The sequence below is a fragment of the Pristiophorus japonicus genome, chromosome 5 (genome assembly GCF_044704955.1).
Source record: "Pristiophorus japonicus isolate sPriJap1 chromosome 5, sPriJap1.hap1, whole genome shotgun sequence".
NCBI lineage: Eukaryota > Metazoa > Chordata > Chondrichthyes > Pristiophoridae > Pristiophorus > Pristiophorus japonicus.
In genome coordinates, this window is record NC_091981.1 from 118,920,791 (window position 1) to 118,940,358 (window position 19,568).

At 44.6% G+C, this 19,568-nt stretch overlaps 1 protein-coding gene across 2 annotated transcripts in view; it reads left to right on the top strand.

Moving 5' to 3' along the window:
* Positions 1 to 19,568, top strand: part of thrb (thyroid hormone receptor beta) — a 325,662-nt gene that overhangs the window by 289,424 nt on the left and 16,670 nt on the right. For both annotated transcript variants that reach the window (XM_070880886.1, XM_070880887.1), the window contains 3 exons: positions 6,087 to 6,187; positions 17,725 to 17,872; positions 18,613 to 18,818. In XM_070880886.1, coding sequence (XP_070736987.1) covers positions 6,087 to 6,187; positions 17,725 to 17,872; positions 18,613 to 18,818 — 455 coding nt within the window. The remainder of the gene's footprint in view (positions 1 to 6,086; positions 6,188 to 17,724; positions 17,873 to 18,612; positions 18,819 to 19,568) is intronic.

Sequence of the window (19,568 nt, forward strand, 5' to 3'; positions counted from 1 at the left end):
GCCAGTGAATATAGGATGAGTCATTGTACACGAGTGAATACCTGGGACTAGGCTATAACTAAAACATTGCAGGTGTAATTTAGTTTTTCAAAGTCATTCACACATGTGGAAAGGTTTCATTGTCGTAATGAAATATTCAGTTAAGATTTTTGAAATATAGCTCTCTGATTTCATTAAACAAGGTTAATTTTATAATAAAAACTGGGCTTGACATTCGGCCCTGCAGTGCCTGGTTTTTCACCGCAATGGTTGCCATGTTGTGTCCAAAATGGAATCCACACTGTACATGCTCATTTGTGGTGCAGGCCATGCTGGACGCCATCTTGTTAAAGACTAAACAAGAGACATCCTTTACCCATGACTGAAGCAAGCGTTAGGCCGTTTACATATGCAAATAACGGACCTGACATGTGCTTCAGTTCCCTCTTGCAACTTTGGCTTATGCCTGAGACGCCACAGTGCTGATTGCCAACAGGAAAACCAACGCTAAACAGCAGGGAATTTAAAAATAGTTAAGTACTTACCATAATAATAGCTGCTTCCGGTCCTGAGATCGCCGACTTGACTCCGACCTCTCGATATTCACCAAGCCCCAAACACCCAACAGTACTCCAGAGCACCGCGATTTTCTTCCCCGACCCCTGACTGCCCTCCGATCACACAGAGGCCCAGCCATTCCTCCTCCAGACCCCTGCAATCTACTTCCCTGACCCCAGATAGCCCTCCAATCGCACGCTGAGGCCCAGCCATTTCTCCTCCTGTCCGTGCTGAGTTATCTGTTCTCAGACAGTAGTGACACAACGTCCCTGCTTTCAACATCGCTGTAGGAGTGAAAGGAAAACCATCCATGATTAATTTTCCTGATTTCTATTCAGTGACCTGTACTGGAGATGCACATGTAGATATCTGGTTAGGATAAGATTGGGCTTGGTTGTGTCCCCAAAGTCAAATAGCCTGCTGACATGCCCTATCTAGGCTCATTCATCAATAATGGGCAATTGGGCAAGATACTGGCGGGTGACCAGCAGCCATAGAATTGTACTCGTTAAAAGAGTTGGTGCTTTCAGGAAAAGAGAGGTGATGGTGGGTGATCTACCTTTACATTTAACTGCAAAAGTCCTGCCCGAGACCTGATTAGGAAGAGCAGTTATAAAGAGAGAAACAAGTAAACTAACTATTGTAATTAATTAAGTTGAGTATTTTTCAGTCCACTTTTCATTAGGCTGGTAGATATACTTGAAGTGATTAGAAGACCCAATGTCAGAATATTCCTACTGCACAAGTTAGCATTCTTCCATTTCCTACATTGATCATGCTGTGGCTTCTCTGAAATTCACAGTACAGCTCTAAAGCAAAAAAAAAGTGATAAAGGTGGAAATCTGAAACAAAAACATCAAATGCTGGAAACACTCAGCAGGTCAGTCAGCATCTGTGGAGCGAAGTTAATATTTTTGATGGCGCATCTCAAGTCCACTCGAAACATTAACTTATCTCTTCTCTCCACAGATGCTTACTGATCTTGAGTATTTGCAGCATTTTCTGTTTTATGGTATATAGCCAAATTAAAGGTAGTTTTGCACAACAAAGTCTTGGCCCAGAGGAACTAGGTTGAAATTGTATGAACTCATTTTACAGAAGACCCTTGAAGCTAGCAGAGAAGATCTTCTGTTTAAGGATTTTTCATTTTTAGTTGCCTCTATTGACACTGACCTGCAGACTCTCGGCCCGGAATTTTCTGGGGAGTCAGTGAGCAGGATTGGTGAAGGGTTGGGTGGGAAATGTGATTTTTTTTTTTGACAGCGGGTCAGGAACCAACTGTCAGCCCTCCACATGTCTGTGATCTCGGATCAGACCCGACCCGCAGAGGCGGGCGACCGAATTAAGGCAATTATTGACTTGTTGATAGATCCTTAATAACGGTTTTAACCTTATCTTTTAACTTTAACTGCACACCCACAGGGTCCACGCTGCTCGTGGGCCACGTCTGGTAACCTGAGGCGGGAGTTGAATGGCCATTGAATCAGCTGATTAGTTGACAGCTTGAAATGCACTATAAAAGCTCCCACCTCACAGCTGTTCACTTTCCAAGTGCAGAACCTGTTGCTTGCTCCATTTAGAATACAGATTGAGCTTTATGCAGGCTGCAAGTGTTTGGACCAAACTCTCCATCCAGTGCCACCTCATTGGAACAATCTGTCTCACTATTGACAGATTGTTTCTTTTATCTCAACTCACCTGCCATCTATTCGATCAGCATGGGTATCATTCATACTGTTTCACCTTGGTTCTCAGAATCTGACCACAATCAGCTCCAACACCAGCAGCACCAGGTACACCCACAGCACCAACAACAACAACACCAACCTTCTCTGCAATCATCTGATGCAGCACAAGACAGAGGGCATCAGCACCCGACCACATTGCTGCCCAGGAGGCCAGGGAAGGCCTCACCCTGGCCAGATTTACTTCACTTGACGTTGCACATGATGCGCCAGGTTGGCACCACCCCACAACAACAAAATAAAGCATTCCTACAGTGCCCAATCCATTACTTTCACACTCATCACCATTGTGGGGGGTACCATTTTATCTCACCAGTCACTGCAACTCACTAAGCCACTTTGTGTTTGACAAATTTGCTGGAGTTCTTTGAGGATCTAATGAGCAGGGTGAATAAGGGGGAACCAGTGGATATGGTGTATTTGGATTTCCAGAAGGCATTCGATAAGGTACCACATAAAAGGCTACTGCACAAACTAAAAGTTCACAGGGTTGGGGATAATATATTAGCATGGATAGAGGATTGGCTAACTAATAGAAAACAGACAGTCGGGATAAACGGGTCATTTTCCAGTTGGCAAACAGCAAATGGTGGGATGCCACAGGGATCAGTGCTGGGGCCTTAACTATTTACAATCTATATTAATGACTTGGATGAAGTGACCGAGTGTAATGTAGCCAAGTTTGCTGATGATACAATGATGGATGGGAAAGCAAATTGTGAGGAGGACAAAAAATCTGCAAAGGGATATGGACAGGCTAAGTGAGCGGGCAAAAATTTGGCCGATGGAGTACAATGTGGGAAAATATACGGTTATCCACGTTGGCAGAAAAAATAGAAAAGCAAATTATAATTTAAATGGAGAAAAATTGCAAAGTGCTGCAGTACAGAGAGACCTGGGGGTCCTTGTGCATAAAACACAAAAAGTTAATATGCAGGTACAGCAAGTAATCAGGAAGGCAAATTGAATGTTGGCCTTTATTGCAAGGGGGATAGAGTATAAAAGCAGAGAAGTCCTACAACTGTACAGGGTATTGCTGAAGCCACACCTTGAATACTGCTTACAGTTTTGGTCTCCGTATTTAAGGAAGGATATACTTGCATTGGAGGCTGTTCAGAGAAGGCTCACTAGGTTGATTCCGGAGATGAGGGGGTTGACTTATGAAGATAGGTTGAGTAGGTTGGGCCTATACTCGCTGGAGTTCAGATGAATGAGAGGTGATCTTATCGAAACATAGAAAATAATGAGGGGGCTCAACAAGGTGGATGCAGACAGGATATTTCCATTCATAAGGGAAACTAAAACTATGGGGCATAGTCTCAGAATAAGGGGCCGCCCATTTAAAACTGAGATGAGGAGGAATTTCTTCTCTCAGAGGGTTGTAAAACTGTCCCAGAGAGCTGTGGAGGCTGGGTCATTGAATATATTTAAGGCGGAGATACAGATTTTTGAGCGATAAGGGAATAAAGGGTTATGGGGAGCGGGGAGGGAAGTGGAGCTGAGTCCATGATCAGATCAGCCATTATCTTATTAAATAGCGGAGCAGGATCAAGGGATCAAATAGCTTATTCCTGCTCCTATTTCTTATGTTCCAAAGGTACACACAAACCTGACCAAGAATGCAAAGTGTTGATAATGAACATTTCAATGTTTGACACCACATTAATAGCAACTTTACATGAACATTGCATAAAACACCCAAGTGGCTACTCCTGTGTGTTGTTAGTTGGTATGATTGCATTAGGATGAGGATGAGTGTGAAGGGTGGCTAGTGAGATGAGGATGTGATAATGGAGATAGAAAGAGAGGGATGGATGGAAGTGCGAGGTAAGTTGGTGTGAGTAAGGATGTGTAGATTAGGAAAGACAGAATGATAGGGATGTGATGAGAGACACAGCAGAAGGTGAGTTTGGCTTTGTACTCACGTTTCCTGATCTAATGAGATCGTCGAAAGGTTTGTGCCACTGCACCCAGGTCCTCTTGATGACATCCCTGCTTGTGACCATCATCATCATCATAGGCAGTCCCTCAGAATCGAGGAAGACTTGCTTCCACTCCCAAAGTGAGTTCTCTGATGGCTGAACAGTCCAATGCGAGAGCCACAGACCCTGTTACAGGTGGGACAGACATTCGTCGAGGGAAGGGGTCGGTGGGGCTGGTTTGCCGTGTGTTCCTTCCACTGCCTGCGCTTGACCTCTTCATGCTCTTTGCGTTGAGACTCTAAGAGGCACTTTCTCCACCTCGGGCGGTCTTGGGCCAGGGTCTCCCAGGTGTCAGTGGTGATGTCGCACTTTACCAGGGAGGCTTTGAGGGTGTCCTTGTAATCTTTCCGCTGCCCACCTTTGGCTCATTTACCATGAAGGAGCTCCGCATAAAGCATTTGCTTAGGGAGTCTCATATCTGGCATGCGAACTCTGTGGCCTGCCCAGCGAAGCTGATCGAGTGTGGTTAGTGCTTCAATACTGGGGATGTTAGCCTGAGCGAGGACACTGATGTTGATGCGCCTGTCCTCCCAGGGGATTTGCAGGATCTTGCGGAGACATCGTTGGTGATATATCTCCAGCGACTTGAGGTGCCTTCTGTACATCGTCCATGCCTCAGATCCATACAGGAGGGCGGGTATTACTACAGCCCTGTAGACCATGAGCTTGGTGGTAGATTTGAGGGTCTGGTCTTCGAACACTCTTTTCCTCAGGCGGCCGAAGGATGCACTGGTGCACTGGAGTAATGTTGAATCTCCACATCAATGTCTGCCTTTGTTGATAAGAGGCTCCCAAGATATGGGAAATGGTCCACGTTGTCGAGAGCCGCGCCATGAATCTTGATGATTGGAGGGCAGTGCTGTGTGGCGGGGACAGGCTGGTGGAGGACCTTTGTCTTACGGATGTTAAGCGTAAGGCCCATGCTTTCATATGCTTCAGTAAATACATTGACTATATCCTGGAGTTCAGCCTCAGAATGTGCGCAGACGCAGGCGTCGTCCACGTACTGCAGCTCAACGACAGACCACACTCGATCAGCTTCGCTGGGCAGGCCACAAATTTTGCATGCAAGATACGAGACTCCCTAAGCAAATGCTTTATGCGGAGCTCCTTCATAGTAAACGAGCCAAAGGTGGGCAGCGGAAACGTTACAAAGACACCCTCAAAGCCTCCCTGGTAAAGTGCGACATCACCACTGACACCTGGGAGACCCTGGCCCAAGACCGCCCGAGGTGGAGAAAGTGACCATCTCTTCAATGTGCAACCAGGCTGTCTTGGACTCCTGGGGCAGAGGACCTCCCTGCATGCTCTGACTCCCTCCATAAGCATATGGAGGGTGTCATGGGAGAACCTGGATGCAGCCGTGCACCTCTGTGCAGTGATTGTCAGTGTTTGCAGCACCTCAATGCTGTAGAACACTGGCAGCACAAACTTCAAAAGTAAGGTGGCCATGGTCCCTTGAAGGAAACCGACTCATGACAGGTCATGAATGATGATACCAGACCCGCTCCATCTAATTGGGCCAGGAAGTGCACTGGGTAGCCTTAACAAGCCCCATTGAGGCAAGTTCATTTTAGGCAGCGAGACAGCCAACAGCGGAGCCGTGACTCGACCCCGGACTCACTGAGGTAAGCAAAATCTCGGTCTCCATTACCAACATATCTGCCCTGTGGTTTCAGCTGAACTGAAGGTTTATAATACATGTTCATCTCCTAATTTTTCCAGACACACTCAGTGGATTTAAGTGGTATTGTTTTATACATTTGCAGTGATATATAGACTATTGTAACACTAAATTATTTCTGTTTATGTCATTTTGCAGGTTATATACCAAGCTATCTGGACAAGGACGAGCTTTGTGTTGTGTGTAGTGACAAAGCCACAGGATATCACTATCGTTGCATCACTTGTGAAGGGTGTAAGGTAAGCAACTCCAGCAGTCTCAACAGTGTTGTTATGCCATATATACACAAGTATGTTTTTCTATTGCATTGTTTATTATTGTGAATGGTTCTCTTTGCTTGGGTATTGTCCCCCTCCTTTTCAAAACCATCATCACCCATCTCCTCAAAAACGCACATTCAAACCCTCTTTCCATGAAAACTACTGGCGTGTCTCCAATCTTCCTTTCCTCTCAAGTCCTTGAACATGTTGTCTCCTCCCAAATCTGTGCTCATTTTTTTAAAGAATGTTATACATTTTATTAATTACAGGCTAAAGAGTGCAATTTAAAATAACAAATGTCATATTATCTGATTCTAAATAGGAGTAAAGCAACAAGAGAGATCTATCTTTAATAGAGAATAGTACCGCAAATCCATGTTTGAAAGTTTCCAATCTGGAGCCAGGTCCTGTCATGCCACAGCATCAAAACAGCCCTAATCAAAGTCACAACTGACATTCTCTGTGACTTTGACTGTGGTACATTATCCCTCCTCATTCTCCTCCACTTCTTTGCAGCCTTTGACACAGTCAAATAAATCTTCCTCCTCCAATGCCTCTTCTCTGTTGTCTGGGACTGCCTCACTTGGTTCCATAAGAACATAACAATTAGGAACAGGAGTAGGCCATCTAGCCCCTCGAGCCTGCTCCGCCATTCAAAAAGATCATGGCTGATCTGGCCGTGGACTTAGCTCCACTTACCCGCCCGCTCCCCATAACCCTTAATTCCCTTATTAGTTAAAAATCTATCTATCTGATTTGAATACATTCAATGAGTTAGCCTCAATTGCTTCCTTGGGCAGAGAATTCCACAGATTCACAACCCTCTGGGAGAAGAAAGTCCTTCTCAACTCGGTTTTAAATTGTCTCCCCAGTATTTTGAGGCTGTGCCCCCTAGTTCTAATCTCCCCGACCAGTGGAAACAACCTCTCTGCCTCTATCTTGTCTATCCCTTTCATGATTTTAAATGTTTCTATAAGATCACCCGTCATCCTTCTGAACTCCAATGAGTAAAGACCCAGTCTACTCAATCTATCATCATAAGGTAACCCCCTCATCTCCAGAATCAGCCTAGTGAATCGTCTCTGTATCCCCTCCAAAGCCAGTATATCCTTCCTTAAGTAAGGTGACCAAAACTGCACGCAGTACTCCAGGTGCGGCCTTACCAATACCCTATACAGTTGCAATAGGACCTCCCTGCTTTTGTACTCCATCCCTCTCGCAATGAAGGCCAACATTCCATTCTCCTTCCTGATTACCTGCTGCACCTGCAAACTAACTTTTTGGGATTCATGCACAAGGACCCCCAGGTCCCTCTGCACCACAGCATGTTGTAATTTCTCCCCATTCAAATAATATTCCCTTTTACTGTTTTTTTCCAAGGTGGATGACCTCACATTTTCCGACATTGTATTCCATCTGCCAAACCTTAGTCCATTCACTTAACCTATCTAAATCTCTTTGTAGCCTCTCTGTGTCCTCTACACAACCCGCTTTCCCACTAATCTTTGTGTCATCTGCAAATTTTGTTACACTACACTCTGTCCCCTCTTCCAGGTCATCTATGTATATTGTAAACAGTTGTGGTCCCAGCACCAATCCCTGTGGCACACCACTAACCACCGATTTCCAACCCGAAAAGGACCCATTTATCCCGACTCTCTGCTTTCTGTTAGCCAGCCAATTCTCTATCCATGCTAATACTTTTCCTCTGACTCCGCGTATCTTTATCTTCTGCAGTAACCTTTTGTGTGGCACCTTATCGAATGCCTTTTGGAAATTAAATACACCACATCCATCGGTACACCTCTATCCACCATGCTCATTATATCCTCAAAGAATTCCAGTAAATTAGTTAAACATGATTTCCCCTTCATGAATCCATGTTGCGTCTGCTTGATTGCACTATTCCTATCGCGATGTCCCGCTATTTCTTCCTTAATGATAGCTTCAAGCATTTTCCCCATTACAGATGTTAAACTAACCGGCCTATAGTTACCTGCCTTTTGTCTGCCCCCTTTTTTAAACAGAGGCATTACATTAGCTGCTTTCCAATCCGCTGGTACCTCCCCAGAGTCCAGAGAATTTTGGTAGATTATAACGAATGCATCTGCTATAACTTCCACCATCTCTTTTAATACCATGGGATGCATTTCATCAGGACCAGGGGACTTGTCTACCTTCAGTCCCATTAGCCTGTCCAGCACTACCTCCCTAGTGATAGTGATTGTCTCAAGGTCCTCCCTGCCCACATTCCCGTGACCACCAATTTTTGGCATGGTTTTTGTGTCTTCCACTGTGAAGACCGAAGCAAAATAATTGTTTAAGGTCTCAGCCATTTCCACATTTCCCATTATTAAATCCCCCTTCTCATCTTCTAAGGGACCAACATTTACTTTAGTCACTCTCTTCCATTTTATATATCGGTTAAAGCTTTTACTATCCGTTTTTATGTTTTGCGCAAGTTTACTTTCGTAATCTATCTTTCCTTTCTTTATTGCTTTATTAGACATTCTTTGCTGTCGTTTAAAATTTTCCCAATCTTCTAGTTTCCCACTAACCTTGGCCACCTTATACGCATTGGTTTTTAATTTGATACTCTCCTTTATTTTCTTGGTTATCCACGGCTGGTTATCCCTTCTCTTACCGCCCTTCTTTTTCACTGGAATATATTTTTGTTGAGCACGATGAAAGAGCTCCTTAAAAGTCCTACACTGTTCCTCAATTGTGCCACCATTTAGTCTGTGTTCCCAGTCTACTTTAGCTAACTCTGCCCTCATCCCACTGTTGTCGCCTTTGTTTAAGCATAGTATGCTCGTTTGAGACACTACTTCCTCACCCTCAATCTGTATTACAAATTCAACCATACTGTGATCACTCATTCTGAGAGGATCTTTTACGAGGAGATCGTTTATTATTCCTGTCTCATTACATAGGACCAGATCTAAGATAGCTTGCTCCCTTGTAAGTTCTGTAACATACTGTTCTAAGAAACAATCCCGTATGTATTCTATGAATTCCTCCTCCAGGCTACCCCGTGCGATTTGATTTGACCAATCGATATGTAGGTTAAAATCCCCCATGATTACTGCCGTTCCTTTTTCACATGCCTCCATTATTCCCTTGATTATTGTCCACACCACCGTGAAGTTATTATTTGGGGGCCTTTAAACTATGCCCACCAGTGACTTTTTCCCTTTACTATCTCTAATCTCCACCCACAATGATTCAACATTTTGTTCATTAGAGCCAATATCATCTCACAACTGCCCTGATATCATCCTTTATTAACAGAGCTACCCCACCTCCTTTCCCTTCTTGTCTATCCTTCCGAATTGTCAGATACCCCTGTATGTTTAATTCCCAGTCTTGGCCACCCTGCAACCACGTTTCTGTAATGGCCACCAAATCATACCCATTTGTAATGATTTGTGCCGTCAACTCATTTACTTTATTTCGAATGCTGCGTGCGTTTTAGTAGAGTGTTTAATACTAGTTTTTAAACCATGACTTTTAGTTTTGACCCCTCCTGCAGCCCCTTTATATTCATACATATTGTTCCTTCCTATCACCTTGTGGTTTATACTTACCCCAGTGCTACTCTGCTCTGTTGCCTCCTGCCTTTTGCATTCTTTCTTGGGGTCCTGTTCATCTGCACTCTCACCCACTCTAACTAGCTCAGAGCCCTCTCCTGGGTTCCGAATACTCCTCGCATTCCTATCCAATTGTAGCCAGATCACCTCCAGCAATGGCTTCTCTTCCTGCCCCATGCTATTACCTCTGGAGTCCCCCAAAAATCTATCATTGGCACCCTCCTCTTCCTCATCAACATTCGAAGACAAAGGGTAGCCTTCCACATGTACGCTGACAACACCCAGTTCTACCTTTTATAGCACCCTTCTCGAACCATTCATTGCTTCTGTGTTGTCAGACTGCTTGTGTGACTTTCAGTCATGCATGAGCCAAAGTTTGCTTCAATTAAACATTGGGAGGGCTTTCCATCTTTCACCTCATCCAAAACCCTGTTGCCCATATCCTATTCCGCATTAAATCCTGCTCAGCCATCACCCCCGTCCTCATTGACCTACTTGGTGTCTGGTCCACCAACATCTCTAATTTAAATTTTTCATCCTTGTGTTTAAACCCCTTCATGGCCTCTTCCTGTTTCTGTAACCTCTTCCAGCCCTATAACCCAACCAACCCCCAAACTCTCCATTCCTCCAACTCTAGCTTTTTGGGCATTCTCCTGCACCCTGCCCCCCCCCCCCCTTTACCCCACCATTGGCAGCCGCGTCTTCAGCTGTCCAGGCCCCACGCTCGGAAATTCCCTCCCCAGCGTTTGGTCACCCCCTCCTAATATCTGCTCCTTTGAATCAATGTTCGTTTCTGTCTGCTTACACTGCCATGAACTTCCTTGAGACATGTTTCTATGTTAAAGGTACTATATTAATACAAGTTGTTAATCTTGTAGTTCTAGAAATAATTACAATTTGTAGTTTTAGTTTTGGTAGTAGATCAAGAGTTTTTTATTTGTTGTTTGAGGAGAAAATTTAGTTTTAGTTTGAGACTAGTCTTTATTTCCAAGTTTTAGCTTTATATTTTACTTTTGGTCCTAGAAAATGTTTTTGTCTAAAATTTTATTTTTGCTTTCCATATTTTAATTTTATGCTTTGTAGCAAATGATTTACATTTGGATTTCAATAAATGCCATTTTTGCCTCACTTCTCACATGACTCACCAGGTCGCAGGAAATGCTCATAAATAACACATTTATGTTTGAATGGCAACGAAAATTTTATTTTGATTTTGCAATCACTGCATGAACTCTGCAGGAGATGGCTTTACACGCCCCCTGATCGGAGGAGCTGACCGGGGGGAGGGGCTGCAAATCGCATAGCAGCAATCCTTAACAAGGGTTGCTGGGTACGTTTAAAGAGATGCACCCACATAAAGGGAAATGGTTCACATTGGGTAAGGGGCAGAAATTTTGCTGGCCTTTAAAAAGGCTGTCAATATTTATATGCTTATTTTAACCACTTCCAAAGGCTGTTTGGGGCAAACAATTGTGGCAAAAAAAAAACAGTAGCTGGCACAATAAAAGTGGAGGCATGAAATAAAGTCTGCAGGCTAGTGCTGGAGTGGCACACCATTTGATCTCCCTGTTTGATGGTTGGCGAAGTGGAGGTGCTGGTGCATGAGGTGGGTCTAAGAATGGTTGTCATGTTTGCATCTGCCGGGTACCCTGCCCAGAGGACAGTAGGGCAACCAGCCTGTTAGAAGGTGACAGCCAAGCTCAACGTGAGGTGCACTACCTCTAAACTTTTCCCAAGACCTGGGGTCAGACATAGAAGAAAACAATCAAAGTAAGCATAGCCAACAGTTTTATTCACCATCTAAATGGCCCATATATGCATGCCACAAAGCTTTACTGGGCAATCTGTGGCATTTTTACTGGTAGCCCACGGCAAACCCTCATACAACCTTACAGCCCTGCACTGCTGACCATAGAGCGCATCACTGTAACTTACAATTGAAAACCTTGATGAAGTCAAAAGGCATCAACATAAAAGCATTGTAACCTAGATGCATGATGCATGGTCTCTTAATGACACCCCAGGATGGGCTGTAGCTTTGGAACATGTACGAAACTGCGTGTGCTCATTCAACTTTCAAATATAAAAAGAATTTGGACATGTTCCATGATTAGCTGACACATAATACAAAAGAACAGTCCCCAACTGGAGAAGAGCTCTTAAATTGGAATACCTTGATTCCTTTGAAAAAGGGAACTGTGGACAATCTTGCCTATAAGAGCTTCAAGTGGGGATCCAAAAATGGCTCAGAAGCAAAGGATAATGGTTGATGGGTGTTTTTGTGACTGGAGGGCTGTATCCTGTGGGGTTCTGCAGGGCTCAGTGCTGGGTCCCTTGCTTTTTGTGGTATTTATCAATGACTTGGACTTAAACGTTGGAGGTGTAATTAAGAAGTTTGCAGATGACACTAAAATAGGCTGTGTGGTTGATAATGAAGAAGCAAGCTGTGGACTGTAGAAATATATCAATGTACTGGTCAGGTGGGCAGAACAGTGGCAAATGGAATTCAATCTGAATAAGTGTGAGATAATGCATTTAAAGAGATCTAACAAGGCAAGGGCATACAGTACACATTAAATGATACGACACTCAAAAGTGTAAAGGAAGAAAGGGACCTTGGAGTGCACGTCCACAGATCCCTGAAGGTAGCAGGTAAGGTAGATAAGGTGGTTAAGAAGGCATAAGGAATACTTGTCTTTATTAGTCAAGGCATGGAATACAAGAGCAAGGAAGTTATGCTTGAACTGTATAAAACACTAGTTAGACCACAGCTGGTGTACTGTGTGCAGTTCTGGCCACCACATTACAGGAAAGATGTGATTGCACTGGTAAGGGTGCAGAGGAGATTTACAAGAATGTTGCCTGAATTTTGGCTGTGAGGAAAGATTGGAGATGCTGGGTCTATTTTCTTTAAAACAGAGAAGGCTGAGGGGAGACCTGATGGAGGTGTATAAAATTATGAGGGGCCTGGATAGAGTGGATAGGAAAGACCTGTTTCCCTTGGCAGAAGGGTCAACAACCAGGGGGCATAGATTGGTCTTGGTCGGCCGGCATGGATACGATGGGCCAAAATGGCCTCCTTCCGTGCTGTAAATTTCGATGAAGTGAGTAATGAAAGGTGAAGCTGTAGATCTATCCCAGGTATTCATCATCATCATCATCATCATAGGCAGACCCTCTGAGTCGAGGATGACTTGCTTCCATTCTAAAATTGAGTTCTCAGGTGTCTGAGGAGTCCAATGCAGAACCTACAGTCTCTGTCACAGGTGGGGCAGACAGTGGTTGAAGGAAAGGGTGGTTGGGGAGCCTGGGTTGACGCACACTCCTTCCGCTGTCTACTCTTGGTTTCTGCTTGTTCTTGACGATGGGATTCAAGGTGCTCAGCACTCTCCCAGACGCTCTTCCTTCACTTTATGGGCTCTTGGGCCAGGGATTCCCAGGTGCTGGTGAGGATGTTGCACTTTATCAAGGAGGCTTTGAGGGTGTCCTTGAAGCGTTTCCTCTGCCTACCTGGGGCTTGCTTGTCGTGTCGAAGCTCCGCGCAGAGCACTTGCTTCAGGAGTCTCGTGTCTGGCATGCAGATGTGGCCTGGCCAACGGAGCTGATTGAGCATAGTCAGTGCTTCGATACTGGGGATGTTGGCCTGAGCGAGAACACTGACGGTGCGTCTGTCCTGCCAATGGATTTACAGGATCATACGGAGGCAGCGCTAGTGGTACCTCTCCAGCGTTTTGAGGTGTCTGCTGTACATAGTCCACGTCTCTGAGCCATATAGGAGGCGGGTATCACCATGGTATCGCCCTGAAGACTCTGAGCTTGGTGCCGGATTTAAGGTCTTGATCTTCAAACACTCTCTTCCTCGGGCAACCGAAGGCTGTGCTGGCGCACTGCTTTAGCTGACATACGCTCCCGAGGTATGGAAACTGGTCCACGTTGTCCAAGGCCTCGTCATGGATTTTGATAACCAGGGGGCAGTGCTGTATGGCAGGATCAGGCTGATAGAGGATTTGGCACGAATACATGACTTCATTTTTCTTATCTAGATGGAGGAGAGCATGCCAGGAGATCTCAGGGATGCCGTAATCATGACCATCTTCAAAAAAGGGGACAAGTCCGACGGCGGTAACTACAGAGGAATCTCCCTGCTGTCGGGTACAGGGAAAATCATTGCAAGAATCCTCTTCAATCGTCTTCTCTATGTGGCTGAAGAGCTCGTTCCAGAGTCGCAATGTTTACTAAGGGGTACAATGAATATGATCTTCACGTGACAATTACAAGAGAAATGCAGGAATCAGCATCAATCCTTGTACATGGCCTTTGATCTCACAAAGGCTTTTGACGCTGTCAACCGTGAGGGACTATGGAGCGTCCTCCTCCATTTCGGCTGCCCTCAAAAGTTTGTCACCATCCTCCGCCTGCTCCACGATGACATGCAAGCCGTGATCCTGACCAATGGATCCACCACAGACCCAATCCACGTCCAGACCAGGGTCAAGCAAGGCTGCGTCATCGCACCAACGCACTTCTCGATCTTCCTTGCTACAGTGCTACATCTTACCCTTAGCAAGCTCCCCGCCGGAGTGGAGCTAAATTATAGAACAGATGGGAATCTGTTCAACCTCCACCGCCTCCAGGCCAGATCCAAGGTCATCCCATCCTGTCATTGAACTACAGTACGCAAACGACGCTTGCGGCTGCGCACACTCGGAGGCCGAACTCCAAGCCATCGTCAACACCTTCACCGAGGCGTACGAGAACATGGGTCTTACGCTAAACATCTGTAAGACAAAGGTCCTCTACCAACCTGTTCCCAGGTAATGCCATCCAGTTCTTATGCCTTGCCTCCCTTCCCACTCATTCCCCAACAGAGATAGACCCAACCACACATACAGTTAGTATCATGAATACGAGCTCCGCTGGTAGAAGCATTGATACATCAGCCACTTTTCTGTCATTAAAGGCCTGGAATAGTCAATGGGCCAGGAGAAGATAACACACTGTGTCCCTCTCACAAATCTTTGCAAGCAACAGCACAGTTACACACATCTTGGAGGATGCAATTGGTAAGCATCAGGAAGTAACACTGAGTCACTGTGCACGGTTAAGGAGCAGCAGAATCCTGCTGGTCACAGAGGACATCCTGTACATTAGTACACGCAGCTGTGTGGTGACGTTGGACAGTGTTGCTAGTCAGTAGGCAAGCCAATGAAATATCTGGCCATGCTGACCAATGCATTAGTCAGTTGCTTGGTACATCAGTGAACAGCTCATTCACTGAGAGTGGTGATGATGCCTATGCTTGTTTAGAAGGTGGTGAAGCCAAGAAAAGTTGAGTGCTCTGGTAACCTTACCGGCTATTGACAGTGCCGACCCTATGGCATAGACTGGCTGCAGATCTCATTGCAGCATGTTTCTCCAGGTCATCCTAGCCTTTGCAGACAGTGTCCTGCAGGTTAGTCCAGGTATGGCCAACTCTACTCTGTATTGACAGTTTGTAGGAGAACATGGGGAAGAGGCACAGTCCTTCTCTGGTGCAGTCTCACCTGCTTAGCATTCCTCCAGTCTTTCTCTTCTCCAGAAAAGACAAATAGAGCAGGTTTTTATAGGAGAACCCATTATCACAATCTGTAGGGCCAAATCAAAATACGACAGTGCCAGAGTCTATGGTATGAATCTTCAAACCAAATGAGTGGCCAAAAACATGCTTGCAAAAAATCTAGTACAAAAAGACTTATAAAGCATCCTTCAGAACCACTAACACTTCTTGTCTATCCCTTTAAATCATTTCTGAATCCAGCACAGCTCCAGTAACCCTGGGCACTCATATTCTGTGGTCAAATTGATAAACTGCACAGCTGGCATACTTAATGAACAATGGCCCAGATTTTGCTGTACTATAACGGTGAGGCTGTCAGCGCTTGCTGTTATTATAGGGTTAAAACTGACAGCAACTTCTACCGTCTGTACATGCACAGTTAAACGTGGAAATCCAGAGGGTGCTGCCAGTGATACCCTGTTCCTCCACAGAGTGCGCTGTTGCAGTCTTCGCCAATGGAATCTGCACAGAGATAGATCACTGTCGTGGCGTGAACTCGGGCTAATTACCCACTATTCGCACTCTACAGACAGCCTACCTACCTGACAGCCAGCCAGCTTCCATTCTGGCTGGCTGTGGCCAGGAAACAGGGAATTTGTTTTTAAATCATATCCTGCCATACCTCCAGGTTTCCCGGCTGCTAAACATCCATCCCCCATACCCTTCCCTCCTACCTGTTACTATCGGGCCTTTGTGTCTGTTCTTTCTTGAAAATTAAACAGTTGCAGGTATTTTTGTCATGTTTGCCTGAAAATGGGCAGGAATGAATTTAAAGCTACTCACATTTTTTGTTAAACATACTCTTGAGAAAGTCCCTATTCTACAGTATTAAGCAAGGAAGCAGATATACTTAATGTGTGATTAAAGAAAGTATTAAAGCATCATCCTCTAGGTAGAAGTGGTAAAGAACGAAGATTTTAAAGGAGAGATGAAAGGGATGGAACAAGGTGAGATGTTTAAAGGAGCCAGAGGAGTAGGGGACAGGCCAAGATGTGATTTGGTGATAAGAGCCACACTGCCACCACTACGGTCTGGGCAGGGCAGTGATGGAAGGTATAGCCAGGCAGGGAGGCTTCATTTTAGGGGGAAGGTGGCATCACCCCTCAGCCAGGTTTCCATCCAGGATGTGGACGCAAATATCCACAATAAGCTTATGAATGGCAAAGGCTTTGTTCACAAGTAAACAGACATTCTAGAGGGAAATGCAGAGAGAGGGGTTGATAGCTAATCCATTAATAGAGTCCACAAGATCAGCATTGAGAGGGGTTAATGGGGAGGGAAGGAGGTTGGCAAGTTTAGCCCCCAGTGGGGCGAGCTGAGTGCGAAGGTCAGTAGGATGGGGCAGTTGGGGTTACTGCCCATAAGCTAGCATTAACAAATGTCTCAATGGGCGCGTTAGGGGATGACAAGAGGCACAGAGGGAATCTGGACGCTTATCTAAGGGCCGGCAGCAGGAGAGTAGGAAGGTCGAGGAGAAGGGTTAGGATTGGGATTTGTGGGTGTGAGGCAACTTACCCGAGAGGGGAGAAATGAAAGGAGGCATGATGACATGAGAGAGAGGCCTAGGAGCAATAAAGAGAAAAAAAGGAAATAGAAGTGATGGGCCCTGGTTCAGAGCAGCAACCAAAACGTGCACACGAATGGACACAGGGCAACTCAAGTTACATTGGCATGATTACATAGCAAGATTAGGATAGATATATCCTGGTAATAAATAGGGAATAGAGGGGAGACAATAGGAGGGAGTCCAAAGTTATAGTTAGAGGTCCCGTGGTGGGATAAAGTTTACGTAGATAGGGTGGAATCAGCTTAGAGCATTGATGAAATGGTGTCCAGGATTGGAGGCGAGTGAGTCCAGAAACTATTTGTATGCCCAATCTTTTACTTGAAGTACATGGAAAATTAGCCTGGAGGCGGATGCAAGTGTTGAAGACACAAGCTCTGTTTTCTAAGGGGATTCTCAGTCAATGTTTTCCCTCTCTTTGACTTTCACCCTCCTCCAAGTGCTGCTCCCTCCTTTATAAGAGCGCCAAAATATAAAGAAAATTGCAAAATCATCCCCAGGTGGGATCTACAAGCACCACTTGGTGGTCTGGTGCACCTGGTTCTACAGCCGATGATGCACCTGCCAACTGAGAGGCTGGGGACACAGGGGCTCTCAGCATTGGGAGACCCTGGCCCTACCCTCTCCTCAATTGCTGGCCTTTATCAGTAGTGGACTGGAAAGATTGTGAGATACTAGCCCCTCTATTTTTAGGGTTTAATATCACAAATATCACAAATATGATGGCCTGAAAGCTTTCTTCTAAATTCTGGTATTTTGTGTTTAGGGCTTTTTCAGGAGAACCATACAGAAAAACCTTCATCCAGCCTACAGTTGTAAATATGAAGCAAAATGCATCATCGACAAAGTAACAAGGAATCAATGTCAGGAATGCCGGTTCAAAAAGTGCATTGCTGTTGGCATGGCAACTGACTGTAAGCAAGTTTCATATCGATGTTTCAGCTATTTTCTGTTTTCCACTTTAAAAAATAACTTCTTTCACTACCCTTCCCCCCCAAGCCCATTTCTGTTCACCATTCCACGGATGTTTACAAGAGCAAGTACAGATACAGTTAAAGAATATAAACATTATTTGAATACTCCCTTCTAAACTGTAAACACACCAAATGCTGGAAATGCACAGTCGGCAAAAATAGCATCTGAAACAGAAATACAAAAGCAAAATACTGCAGATGCTGGAAATCTGAAATAAAAACAGAAGATGCTGGAAATACTCAACAGATCAGGCAGCATCGGTGGAGAGAAACAGAGTTAACATTTCAGGTTGATGATCCTTCGTCAGGACTGGCAAATGTTAACACTGTTTCTTTCTTCACAGATGCTGTCTGACCTGCTAAATATTTCCAGCATTTTCTGTTTTTATATCGGAAACAGAACGGTATGCAAATGTTTCAGGTGATGAAAGGATTCAAACTGCTGTGCCTTTTTAGCATTTCTTATTTTGATTCTTATTTTGGATTTCCAACATTCGTCATTTTCTTTTTATCTATAAAAGCTTGGTAGTTTATGTCCTTTTGAAGATCTGATTCAAAAGAGATTACTGGCATCAGTAACATTATTGTAATTACATTAATGTAGCAACAGTAGGGGAAATAATGATCACAGAATGTAAAAGGAAGGGTGGTAATTTTGTTTTGTTTCTTTGTGTAATTAGTGGTGTTGGATGATGGCAAACGGTTAGCGAAACGTAAACTAATAGAAGACAACAGAGAAAAGAGGCGTCGAGAGGAACTGACGAAAACACTTGTAAACAAACCTGAACCGACAGAGGAGGAATGGGAACTTATCAGAGGAGTAACGGAGGCCCACGTGACCACCAATGCTCAAGGAAACCATTGGAAACAGAAACGAAAATTTCTGGCAAGTTCCTCAGCAACGGGAGAAAAATTAGACAGAATTTGTTCATTCCCAGCGTTCCCTGAATTAAGCAGTGTTCTTTGTTTCTCCATGTTTTGCAAATGTTTCAGTGATATTCAACATTCATCACCAAAGATTTTAAGAAGAAAACAACGGGTGAAATAATGTGAGAATCTGAAAACATTCTTTAGTATTGAGAGGCTTAAAATACAATTCAAGTAAAAGAGAATGTTAATTTATTTTACTCATTCATGCGGTGGATATAGTAATCACATGAGTCCTGAGGTGGGGAAGGTGAAGTCTGCAAATTTCGGTGCAATACAGCAGGAAATTGCAAAGCAATGAGAAGCAAAAGAAACAAAGTGCTGGAGACATACAGCTTATTAGCATCTGAAAAGAGATAAGATAGGGTAACATTTTAGGTGAAGACTGTCAGAATATGATACAATGTAGGATGTTTTATGGAGAAGATTAACCAGTCTTTCCTTCCATTTTCTAATTAATTATTGAACTCATTTTAGCAATTACTGACCTGTGCTTGCAAACTGATGCCTGAGCAGACACATAGGGCCCGAAATTCAGTGCTGCTGGAAAGCTGGTGCTCTCCCACCTTTTTGGGGCCATTAGCACCGAAAATGTTTTGTGGCTGGGCCACCCCATATTCAGCTCCAAAAGTGAAGAAATGGGTTCCAGCGCTAATGAACCCTTCCAAAGTGGATTTTTCAGCGGTGTGGCTGTCTTAATTTGAGCGTC